We start from the raw sequence: 11,564 nt of genomic DNA, 5'->3' as shown, positions 1-11,564 counted from the left end.
CAGCAGAAGTTAATTTTTTAATTTTTACGTTTTTTTTTTAAATTATATAAAAATAACGTCTTTTTTGCAACGAACTACAGCTAAAGTTGATTCCATCCATCCAACCGTCCTTCCATTTATAAAATATGTTTAACCTTTTGTCAATATTTATACATATTATTTATTTTTAATTATTTTCTGATGCTTTACAGTTATATATGTACATTATTAGCGCTCCTTGCGCTTGAACATGTTGCTGAGGCGTCTCTTGGGTGGCGAGTTCTGCAATTAAACAGTCGACAAAAATATAAGGAACAATTGGGTTCAGGATAATTATTGAGAGATTTACACTGCTTTGGTTTTCCTATACCCATGTCCGCACCAGCAGCGAAAACAGCGCTGCAACGACCGAGAGTCCCGACACTACGAGGACCACTCGCTGCCACTCGTCGGACGTAAGGGTCCTGATGAGGGTCCTACACCGAACTGACTGTAAATCCTCCACCCCTGCTGGCTGAACATGAAAAGGCGCCGTGGACGTCTTCTGCTTGCACAGCTGTTCGAAACGACAGTCTTGCACATCACTGTTCTCATTGTTCGGTGCCCAGTTCGACATGTTGTCAGCCTCGAACTGCTGTACCGCCAGCCGCAAGGAGTCTTCCACCTTAAAAGTGACGCCTATCATTGATCTCCTTCCTCTGCCATCGTCCAGCACCACCGTATTTCCCATCAAAAGTTGGGAGGGCCTTCCCGAACAGGAAAGGCGATCGGACAGACGAATCTGGTCAAGAGGTCGGTCTTGATCGAAGCGTGCCATCCGCTCCCGGCACATTTTCCGCCGCTGTCGCATCCGCTCGCCAGAAATGCCAATCTTTGCCGTTCCATTGCCATTTAGGTAGAGCGGAAGGCGAGCTTGACGTTTAGGCGTGTGGGTGGCGGAGATTCTTCGGGTATTCCCTTGGGTCAAGGCTAGCAACGCTCCATTGGACAGGTGTGGAGTTGTCTGCTGGTCCGCTGCCTCGGTCTGCTCTTCGTCCGAAAACACATTGTCGATCAGACGTTGCCGATCATAGTAGGAGCGGCTCTTGCGAGGCGTAGACGTGCAAAACGCGTCTGCCGCCTGACGCTGTAACCTGCGACGCTGCAACCTGGTCAATATACTCGACCGCTTGCGTTGAGGCAGCTGTGGGAGATGCCAGGGGTATTTGGTATTCGGTTGTTGTTAACTTCCGGCTGATTTGAGCCACATAAAAGCGCACATTGACAAGGACGGAGCAACCAGATTGAAGACAGGCACTAACATATACCGAACATTCTAATATTCTATCAAACTGTGACACCAAACATAACTTAACTCGGCACCTTGTTGTGGTATTTCTTTTGAACATATCCTAAAGATTGAAAAACTTAGGTTGAATCATTAAGCATTAATGATTAAGCATTAAATTGAGTCTATAGTTAAATGAAACTATCACAAAATGTTGGTCAGAGCACTTAGAAACGAGAACAGGTCCCAGGTCCCACGACAAAGACTCCGATCCCTTCCCATTTAAAAGTTTTAAAATGACCAGAAAATACATTTAACTAAGGATACGAGATGGTGTGGACGAGTGGGCGCATGGACATACATACAAAAACTACAGACAACCAAAACATTGAATCTCACAATACTACTTGTTTCCGGACGTAAACTTACCTCGTCCCGGGGAAGGCCGCTGCTCCCGACGCTGAACCGCGTTGTCAGGAATTTAAAGCGCGCCGGCGTCTTGGAATTGCTATTGTGGTCGTTGCACTCCCGCAGAACCTCGCGCGGCGGCTCCGAGCTGCCGAAGGACAGCCGACCTCCGTTCTTGCTCGGCGTTGGCGGTCCGGGACGCTTGTAGTGGGTGCCAATAGACTTTTTACGTGTTCCGGTGCCCGTTGAACTAAGCAAGGCGCACATGCTATCATCAAGGCTGTGGGGTCCATCCTACAATTGAATATACAAGCAATTACGGTTTATCTTTAAAATAAAGTAGGACATATATAACGATAGACAACAACTTGATTATTAGTTGGCACAGTGCACATATACAACAAAAAACAATAACTAATGGACGTAACGGAACGGGACAGAACTGACACTGCAAACACTGGACTTCACATTTCAAACGGGACAACTGCTCAGGAAGAGATAATATAAAGGACAATATTAGAATCGGAAAATGAGCTGTATTAATTATTTTATGGCCGTCAGTTGTCCTTACTTATTTACAAATTTAATTATAAAAACTATTCATATTTTTTTCGGAGGCCTTGAGAGGTCTTCAAAGTGTCTGGTAACAAAAAAAAATTAATTTTGTAGAAAAATCGAGCAGCTACTTCGATTCAGATGAGTTAGATCCGTGCGCCACCATGGGGAGATTAATGGCCCAAGGACCCTCTGGGGGTCACGCTTTGAAACCTCTGCTGAATAAAAAACACTATTTCCGTGATCGATTGTGCCAGATTCGTGCCCATTGTGCCCTCTTGGCTGCTGGCTGCGCCTTCAAGGGTGTGCCGCTCGAGCTGCTCCTACTACCAAATGCTGAGCTGCTAGTAGCGCTAGTGCTTACTTTGAGATCTTCATCCTGACTGCTTAGATCGTACTGGGCGGCATAGGTACTCTTCAGATGCGGCGGCTGCAACGAGTTTCGATAGTTCAACTCCTCGGCGCTGCAGAAGCAATAAAATATAGTTTAGATTAGGAATATATTGAAGTCTATTGGTTTCGTGGTGTCTTGATCCACTTACGTTATATCCGGCACCCGACCGAGCTTTAGGTCCGTTAGGTAGGTATTGTTAAATACTTCGCCCTCTTCATCCTCCATTGTCAGATTGGAGGATGGGGCATTGGGCCGCTTAAAGGGCTGCCAATCGTCATTGACAGCCGATGAGCCGGCATTGACCGTAACCAGGGGCTTAGCCGCAGAGACCTTGGTTGCGTTGGGTTGAGGCTGCATCTGAAGGTGGCGCAGCTTTGTGCTTATTATGGCGTGCTGTTTCTGCTGCTCTAGAATTTTATCGTTGAGACGGACAATCTGATTGGACAGCTTGCGAGTGTGCTCTTCGTACTTGACATTCTAAAGAGGAACAGAATTAATAACTCATTCTTAAAAGTTTCTTTGGTTTAGAATTACCTGTGCCGTCAGGGCTTCGAGCTCCGCCTTGTTGCTGGCCGCATCCCGCTCCTGCTTCTCCTTCATGCGAGTCACCTCCGCGGTGTACAAAGAGCGCTACATTTGGTGTGTATCAATGACCACCGGGTGGGTACATACATATATGGAGTGAGTGAGTGGGGTATGCGAGAGTGATGGAAAAAAAAGTGAGGACAGCAATAACAAATGAAGCGCAGGCGCAACGTTTCAGCGAAGGCATGTGCTTGTTGCAAATTTATTAAATATAAACTAGGTACGTAATTATACATACATACAAAGAACTCAAAACCAGATAATAACAAAACTACAAAAATATATAACATAACAGCTACAGGTCAGTCTAAAACTGACTGGGGTTGCGATAGTGGAGCTGGAGGTCAACGTCATTGTGGTACAGAATCATATGCACGATGCCCATCAATACTGCCTGCGTACTGGCCAGGAACAAGATTACGCGTGCGCTCATGCACCGGCGGTCGCGACCACGTCGGCATTGAATGCCTGCATGATGCCCGCGTGGTTGGTTCATGTTCCCGGCCACTGACGCTGCGTCTGCGGTTGCTGCTATCATTGCCCTTGCTGTCCTTCCTGTGCCGCCGCTGTTCCCTATGACACCAGAAGCACGCGGGTGAACCGTCATGTTCGTCTGGGTCTTTAGGCAGCAATAGGAACAGTAGGGATTGAGGATAGAGGATGAGGATTTATTCGGGATTGTTGAGTTTTCGTCGGAATCGATGGGAGAAAGAGATGTAAAGAGGGAAGAAATGATTTTAGATTCCAAGTTATGGCAATTGAACTAAGAGTTTATAAAGAAAAATAGCGACATTTGATCTATACTGTCTTTGAAATATTATTCGATCTTCAAACTGACTAGAGAAGGCAAAGCATTAATGCTGCCTCTAGGAAAATAGCTTTTGTATTGTACTTTGCATCAAAGTACAAATACACATTTAAAATAAATTTTGAAAATAAGCAAAGGCAGCTCAAATGGCACATACACAATGATTACATTACCAACAACAACATTGTCCCCTAGCGTAAGCCAAGTAAGTAGGAAGGCAATTAAGCAAGGATATGCACAATCATAAACAAGAAATCAACACGCGACTGCATTTCCCCAGATGTCAAAATATTATTAAATCTCATAAAATATTCTTGATAACAAAACACATTCAACTGATGCTTGTCTAGTGAAGCTAAGAATTTAATGTCGCTGTAATTGTTACCTCTTACATTGACATAGTGGACAACCAAATGTTCTTAGCAGGAACTTTATCTGTGAAATTATCGGATTTTCTGTTTATCCAACTTTAAGTTTAAACTACATTTACAAATCAAAATTCCTTGCAAAGTTTCAAAACGACGGTGCACATCACACATATACATATATTAGAACAAAGTGATAACAAAAATAAATAACAAATAAATAAATAAATGACTTTGATAACATTTTCGATCATCTGGGGTCGGTAAAGTGCATAAGAAACACAGCAGCGGAAACTAATCTCAACGTGGAAGCACAGTACAGCCGATGAATGAGAAAACTAAATGCGTTTCGCACACATCTCGACCAGGCCGGGCATTCCACCTTGATAGAACCCTTTTGGGTATTAGAATCGCATTTAAATATTCTACAATGACATACCATCTTCGTTTTCATCTTGTCGAGCTTGCCCTCCATCTCCAGGCGCTGATCCTTTATCTTCTGCTCGCAGCGCTGGATTTCTTCCTTGGTCTCACGATACTTGGCCTGGAGGATTTGGCAGTCTAGCTTGCTTCTGGCCATTTCCTGGCGCAACTGAACAAGTTCGTCGTCTGAAGCGGCAGCGGGGCAATCCGCCTTGCTATAGGTTGTGCACAGATCAGTTGGGGCCTGAGCCTGCGTCTGGTTTGCGGCCTGTACCTCGGCCAGCTGACCCTCGAGTGAATCGATGCGGCGCTGGTAGAAACGGACTCGTTCTGCGGACTCGGCGCGCTCCAATTCGATCTCCCGCGTCTTTTCATCCAGCTCGAAATGCTGCGTGTCGTGAACTAGCCTTGTGCTATTCAGCTCCTGCTGAACTTCGGCCAGTTTTACGGTAATTTGTTCTAGCTCCACCTTAACCAGCTTGTGCTCTTCGGCCTCAGACTTCAGTTGACATTCTAATTCGGCAATCTCAATCTGCTTAGCGTTTAATTGATTTGCCTGCTCTGCCATCTGACGCTTGCGCTGCTCAATATCAGAATTCAGGCCTCCGATCTCCAAGTTAAGGCTGACTTTCAGCTGCTCGGCTTCTGCTAGTTGGTCGTTCAGCTGTCGCACCTTGTGTTCCTGGATGTCCCGCAACTTCTCCAGCTTTCCGATGCGCTCGTAAGCAGCGGAACTCTTTTCCTCGGCTTCAGCACGCAGCTGTTCTGACATCGCCTTCTCGCGCTGTAAACTAGCCGCGAGTTCAACCTGCGCGAGCTCGGCCTGTGTCAATTGCTTTGCCCTCGTCTGAGCCAGTTCTGTGGCGCTGGCCAACTGGGTTTTTAGCTGGGCCGTAATCGCTTGCTTGTCCATTAGCATTGCTTGCAGCCGGCTCAGCTCTGCGGAGTGTTCGCCCATTAATTTATCCACCTTCTGGGCCAGTTGTAGCTCCTTGCCTTCTAAATCCTTGATTGTTTTAAGAAGCTCCTGATTGTCCTTTTCTTCATCGGATAATAGGCCACGTAGCCTCGCGATCTCTTCTTGAGTCTGGTCTCGAGCTTTACCGAGGTCAGCCAGCTGTGCCCTGTACTTGTAAATTTCCTCCCTATCGGTCAGTATCGCCTGGCGCTGCTGTTCGATATTAAATTGGGCGTCCTTTAGCTTTGCTTTAAAGCCCTCAAGTTGTTCTTCGTGTTGCATGTTCAGCTGCAAGAACTGAGACTCCTTCGCTGCCAACTTCTCCTCGAGCTCTTGACAGCGCTTCTCACACTCTGACTTCAAAGATCTTAGGAGCTCTACATGCTGCTCTAACTCGGAATACTTTGCACTCATTTCGTTCAGCTGACCTTGCAACTTCTGCCTCTCCTGGTCGCTCTCAGCCAACTGAGTGGCTTTAAGGTTGTCCGATGCAGTCATCTCGACTAAACTTTCCCGGCACTGGGACAGTTCGTTCGTTAGACGCTCAACTTCAGCGTTGACTGTCAACAAGGAAGAGTTAACGTCCATGTGTAGGTTTTGCAGCTTAGCGTTGTCATCGATTAGCTTTTCGTTAACTTGCTCTAGATTTTGGATGGTGTCATTGAGTTGCTTTATCAGCAGGCTGCTGGCTTGGTCACTCGCCAGTTTTTCTTGCAGTTCGGCCACATGCTGGTTCTTAGAAGCGATCTCGGCGTCCTTATGAACCAGCGTGACACGTAACTTCGTAGCACTGGCTTCCAGGGAGTGCATGAGCCGCATAAGTTGATCAATCCTTGAAGTCCGCTGCTGGTTCTCCGCCTCGAGCAGTGATTCGTTCTGTCGTTGCACCGTGTCCAGCTGCTCACGCAATTGATCAACCGTCGCCTGTAAGGCTTTCACCTCCAGAGGACGCTGATGAATAGATGAAACGAGCGTGGATTCAAACTGCTCGAATTTGGACAGTTGACAATTATACTCAGATTTAACAGAGGCTTTGCCATCATTTACGACCGCTGTGACTCGAGACAGGAAGTTCTCCACTTCCTGTTGAGAGCTATGCAACTGGTTGTTGAGATCTGTCTGGATTTGCTCAACGAATTGCATATTACGCTGCTGCATTGCTTCCATTAGGTCGTTCGCCGCTTGAAGTTGCTGCTGAAGGTCTGTCATCTGCTGCTTGTGGCTCTGTTGCATACACTGCTGCAGCTCCACGCCAAGCTGCAAACGTTCCTTCAGCTCACTAACTTCCTGCTCGGACTTCACATGATCCAACTTCAGGGCTTCGTGCTGCTGCTTTAGCTCCTCCCTGGCAGCAATTAATTCGTCAATTCTCCGAACCGTGTCGTTCCAGTCGGAAGCATTCAGGTGACTGGACAACAGGCTTATATCTGAGCATTGGGCCACCAGCTGATCGCGGCACTGAGTGTACTTGTTACGAACGTATTCCTGGCGGCGCTGCTCCTGGTGAAGCTGCAAAACTCCGCTGTTTCGTTCGGTGATCAGGGAGTTAGTCCGGCTCTCAAGAATTTTGTTCTTTTCGTGCAGCTCAGAGATTTTAGTGCCCAATTGGACCATCTCCTCCTCTTTTTCGGCCAGCTGCACCTTAATCTGGCGCAGGTGCTCATCCGCTTTGGCAGACTCATCGTTCGCATGGCTAAGCGATTGGAGGAGCTTGTCGTTTTGGGACTGCAGCGCCTGCTCGCTAGACAGATGACTAGCTAGCTTCTGTTCATACTGTGCGTTAATTTTTTCCAGTTCCTTGGCATGCTCACGGCCTTCTTCAACTAGCTTTGCGCATTGTGCCAGGGCTTGATCAAGCAGCTGGCTTTTCTCGAGGAGCTGGCTATCGCGCAGCTCAATCAGGTGTTCTGACTTAATCAATTCCTCCTTGATAACGCAAATAGTGGACGACAACTGTGTAGAGTGGTCTGCTACAGATGAAACCGCTAAGCCGTGATCCTCTAAGATGACCAACAGGGACTTGCTAAGTTCCTGGAGCTCTTCTCTCAGCTGGAGGTTCTCGTGCTCCTTCTCCCGCAATTGCTTGTCAATCACCGAGTCGGCCAAGTTCTCGGGAGTAGTGTTCGGCGACAAGGGCAAGTCGAGTAGATCGGAGGAAGCGTTGAGCACCTCGCGCCGGTTGTGAAGCTCATCGCGGGTGACTTGCAAGCACTGCTCTAGCTCCTGCTTGTCACGTTCCAGGCAGATAACCTGCTCGGCTTTTGTTGACAGTGTTTGTGAGAGCTCTTCTTGCCGAACCTCAAGATCCCTGATGCGGTCCATGCATACCACCATTTGTTCCGACGAAGATTTTAACTATTTAATATAAAAAAGAAAAAGAAAATTATAAAAATATATCTTACATTTCGACTAAAATCAAATACTAGGCAATGGTAAATTTTCTTTTGAAAGAGTGCTGCGGACTTTACTTATGTGTGGCCCACACATGCCAAATGAGGCAGGTTATAGGAGCAGGTAGTTATACTTATCATATCCTACCTTGCTTCGGAGCTCGGTGTTTTCAATGCGCAAATCCTGCAGCTTATCACGGGTCTCCGTTATAATGGCCTCCTTCTGGCTAATCTCCTTCAACAGGCTGCATTTCAACTGAATTTCGAGTAAAATTTTATTAGTTTATGATTTCCGCTACCTGCCACCGACTACCTACATGATCAAATTCATTCGGCACGTATTTGCCAATCGAGTCTTCATCTTCATTCTCGCTGGAGTCCTTTAGTTTAGCCAGCTGCAATTTTTTCACTTTGTTTTCTGTGAAGAAATTTTAAATTTAACTTAGTTGCACAATTTCCAACAATGCTTCTGTAGCTACCTTTTCTCAGGGATTTAATGAGGTGTTCGTTCTCCAAGATCTGCTCCTCCAGAACGTTTTTCTCGTAACGCTCCGCCTCTAATTGCGCTTGAAGACCCCTTACCTCTCTGGTTCGTTGTTCCAGCAGCTCTGTCTTGGGCGTCGCAGGTGGAGGCATTGCCTTTGGCGACGGCGAAGATATAGGCCCTATAAAGTCACTGGGCAGGTCCGGAGTATCTTCGCCGAGACTGCTGCAGTGACCACTGCCATCGCTGTCCAGACTTTGGGAACTGGTTGCTCGACATTGTTTGATCTCTGCAGCGCCCGGCGCCAGGAAGACGCTTCTCACTTCGGCGATAGCCTGACTGAGGTTCTCGCGAGTCAACTGTTTATTCATCGTCTGCTGAAAGAACTCACAAATGCACGACTGCGTCAGAACTGGCAGCTTTTTGCAGATGCTGTGAAAAGAGGCGCTGGGCTGCTTCACACACTTGTAGTGCAGGAGCAGTGAGTATACGTAAAGGTAGTCTGACCCAGCCAGTCGTCCTTGGCTATCTATGTGTCCATTAAATTCAGGATACATCTCTGAAAAAATTATGAAGAAACGTTTGGTAAGTTTAATATGAAATGAAATATTAAAAATATTATATTGCGATTAATTACTCTTACCTCCAAGGAACGCCTGCAAGGGCGTCATCTTTCCTGGTGAGGCATCATTGGGCGGTTGTGTTGGCTGAGCCTGCAGCGCAACCTCCACCACTGGCACAGGCTCCACCAGGGCCTTCTGCACATAATAAGCGAAGAACGAATCGATGTCGGTCTGCTCTAGTGTGATATACTTTGATTTCGTGAATCCAAAGGTATGGATCTGCAAAGGGAAAATGTATTTAGTTACTTGCATCTGCTGCACTGCACGATCCGCATTGCGGTACTTACCCACTGAAGAAGGACCTTCTCCCAGCTCTGGAGATTCATTACGTTTAGGCAGCTTGAACGGGCGTCGATCCGGACGCGAACGCGAAAACGTTGACGTCACTGTGTCACACCTGCCTTTGTGCGAAAATTCTAGGAATCCAACGTAACTGTTTTCTTTATTTGCATCCACACGCGATCTCAGCCTGTTGTAACACACGCCACGGGACAACAAACAAACTCCGAACAGTTCTATCTGACTTCAAACAAACAATAACGCGTATGACATACTACAAATTTTGACAAATCTATAACGACATCTAAATGCGTGAAAAATAAAAAAGAAAGCACTATTTTGATCAGTCCTTAAATACACAGTTCAATATGGACGCCAAGCCGATCGAGCGGGTCGAGCGCATCGATTGATCGATAACAAGGATAGTTTGAAATATCGCGATATTAATGTGCGCCCGTTTACACTATGCCTGCATTTTGTCATTCCGTACAACATTATAATTAAGCTTAAATTATATTTAAAATATCGTGTATTTCACTAAGAAAGGAAATAATACACATCTAATTTATTTTAACACAACCTTTTGTTAACATTGTTTAATTTACATACATTACACACGTAAAATGCTGAAGTGTTCACAAAACTGAACATATATCAAGAGATAATCATAGTCAAAACCTGGCCTTATTTAATACTAAACTTAATACATATGTACGATTTTGTAACAATTATTAAAATTTATAAAGATGTATAAGGGTTTGGCTGGAAAAGCCACAATATGTCAAAGGACATTAACTAGTTTTCTTTCTAAAAAGAAGTGTGAGCACAATCAGTTTGTTAAACGTTCATAATAAAACAAGCACTACCTTAGTATAAACCAAGACATTTAATCTTTTTAAAGAAAATGCGAATGCATTAAGCCGCGATTCTTTATTCACGAACAAAAAATATATATATATATAATTAATATGTTACCTAAAAGTATGCTGTAATGTATATGGAAAATGCTGCTGATTAAAAAAAGTAGATGCTATTTAATTTATTGCTATCGATATATCGACGTTTTTCCAGCTCTAGAAAACAGCTTGCGTGGACAACAGAGTAAAAATGAATGTAAGTTTGTTTTGAAAACAATTTTGTATAAATGTCAATCACAAAGTTCTATTTTGTACTCCTGATAGGAGTCGGAGATCCCCATCGACATCCATACGTTGAAGCTGCAGGATTGGCTAATCAGCCGGAGGATCGTCCCCAAGAATGTTCAACAGGAGATTAGGGACATTCACACGAAGATAAGCAATGCCCTGCAGGACATGCCTTCCAACGAACAACTAATTAAGCTATTGGCGAACACAAGTAAATGGCATATGGCCCGAACACGGTTCAACTAATTTAGCTTGGGCACCTTGCAGATATCAACTACTACCATGTCAAGGAGATCATTGAGATACTAAAGCAAACGGAAAAGGACACCAAGAGTGTGTTCGGAACCTACGGCAGCCAGCGCATGAAGGATTGGCAGGAGATCAGCCGCCTGTATGAGAAGAATGCCGTCTACCTGGCGGAAACAGCGCAGATATTTGTGCGGAACATTAATTATGAGATTCCTGGAGTGCGCAAGCAAATGGCCAAGCTGGAACAGCAGACGGACGAGAGTCAGAAACGAGCTCACGACCTTAACAAGCCGGAGACGCAGCTTCTGGCCGAGCACGCAGCGCTCCTGGAGCAACTCGGCGTCAAGGGCGATAATCTGCATGCCGAGTTTATTGAGGTTCTGGCTGGCCTACCAAATTTGTACACCAAGTCAATAGATGGCATATCAATCATATCATATCAATCAATATCAAGAGATAATCATAGTCAAAACCTGGCCTTATTTAATACTAAACTTAATACATATGTACGATTTTGTAACAATTATTAAAATTTATAAAGATGTATAAGGGTTTGGCTGGAAAAGCCACAATATGTCAAAGGACATTAACTAGTTTTCTTTCTAAAAAGAAGTGTGAGCACAATCAGTTTGTTAAACGTTCATAATAAAAC

The 11,564-nt window shown here is 45.3% G+C and overlaps 1 protein-coding gene and 1 pseudogene across 9 annotated transcripts; one reads left to right on the top strand and one right to left on the bottom strand.

Annotated features, from left to right (window-relative positions):
• Positions 1 to 135: 135 nt before the first annotated feature.
• On the bottom strand, positions 136 to 9,926 carry mud (mushroom body defect). Of its 8 annotated transcripts, XM_020946710.2 has the most exons (12): positions 9,527 to 9,909; positions 9,260 to 9,458; positions 8,612 to 9,175; positions 8,450 to 8,550; positions 8,281 to 8,388; positions 4,801 to 8,097; positions 3,138 to 3,233; positions 2,752 to 3,080; positions 2,574 to 2,673; positions 1,676 to 1,948; positions 329 to 1,162; positions 136 to 261 (listed from the first exon to the last, which is right to left on the bottom strand). In XM_020946710.2, exons 1-11 carry the CDS (start codon positions 9,563 to 9,565, stop codon positions 344 to 346), a joined length of 5,925 nt encoding a protein of 1,974 aa, XP_020802369.2. In that variant the 5' UTR covers positions 9,566 to 9,909; the 3' UTR covers positions 136 to 261; positions 329 to 343. The 8 variants fall into 8 exon arrangements, with proteins under 8 accessions (XP_020802369.2, XP_086684192.1, XP_020802372.2 ...); XM_086828066.1 differs by having other exon boundaries at positions 136 to 1,162; XM_020946713.2 differs by lacking the exon at positions 329 to 1,162.
• A 639-nt stretch (positions 9,927 to 10,565) lies between these two features.
• Positions 10,566 to 11,442, top strand: LOC147644352 (CDK5RAP3 protein homolog pseudogene; annotated as a pseudogene). Its single transcript, XR_015270786.1, has 3 exons — positions 10,566 to 10,631; positions 10,700 to 10,874; positions 10,931 to 11,442. The product of XR_015270786.1 is annotated as a CDK5RAP3 protein homolog pseudogene (transcript).
• Positions 11,443 to 11,564: the final 122 nt, after the last annotated feature.

The sequence above is a fragment of the Drosophila serrata genome, unplaced genomic scaffold (genome assembly GCF_035046125.1).
Source record: "Drosophila serrata isolate PLE 108 unplaced genomic scaffold, ASM3504612v1 contig_184, whole genome shotgun sequence".
NCBI lineage: Eukaryota > Metazoa > Arthropoda > Insecta > Diptera > Drosophilidae > Drosophila > Drosophila serrata.
This window is presented reverse-complemented; position numbering and strand designations above follow the sequence as displayed.

Bases quoted from the DNA above. Each gene is read 5' to 3' on its own strand.
- mud (XM_086828066.1), bottom strand. From the start codon at position 9,565: ATGAATCTCCAGAGCTGGGAGAAGGTCCTTCTTCAGTGG. The intron at 9,176-9,259 runs GTAAGAGTAATT...TAATTTTTTCAG, and splicing joins CTTGCAGGCGTTCCTTGGAG to AGATGTATCCTGAATTTAAT. The intron at 3,234-4,800 runs GTATGTCATTGT...CACCAAATGTAG, and splicing joins ACAAGATGAAAACGAAGATG to CGCTCTTTGTACACCGCGGA.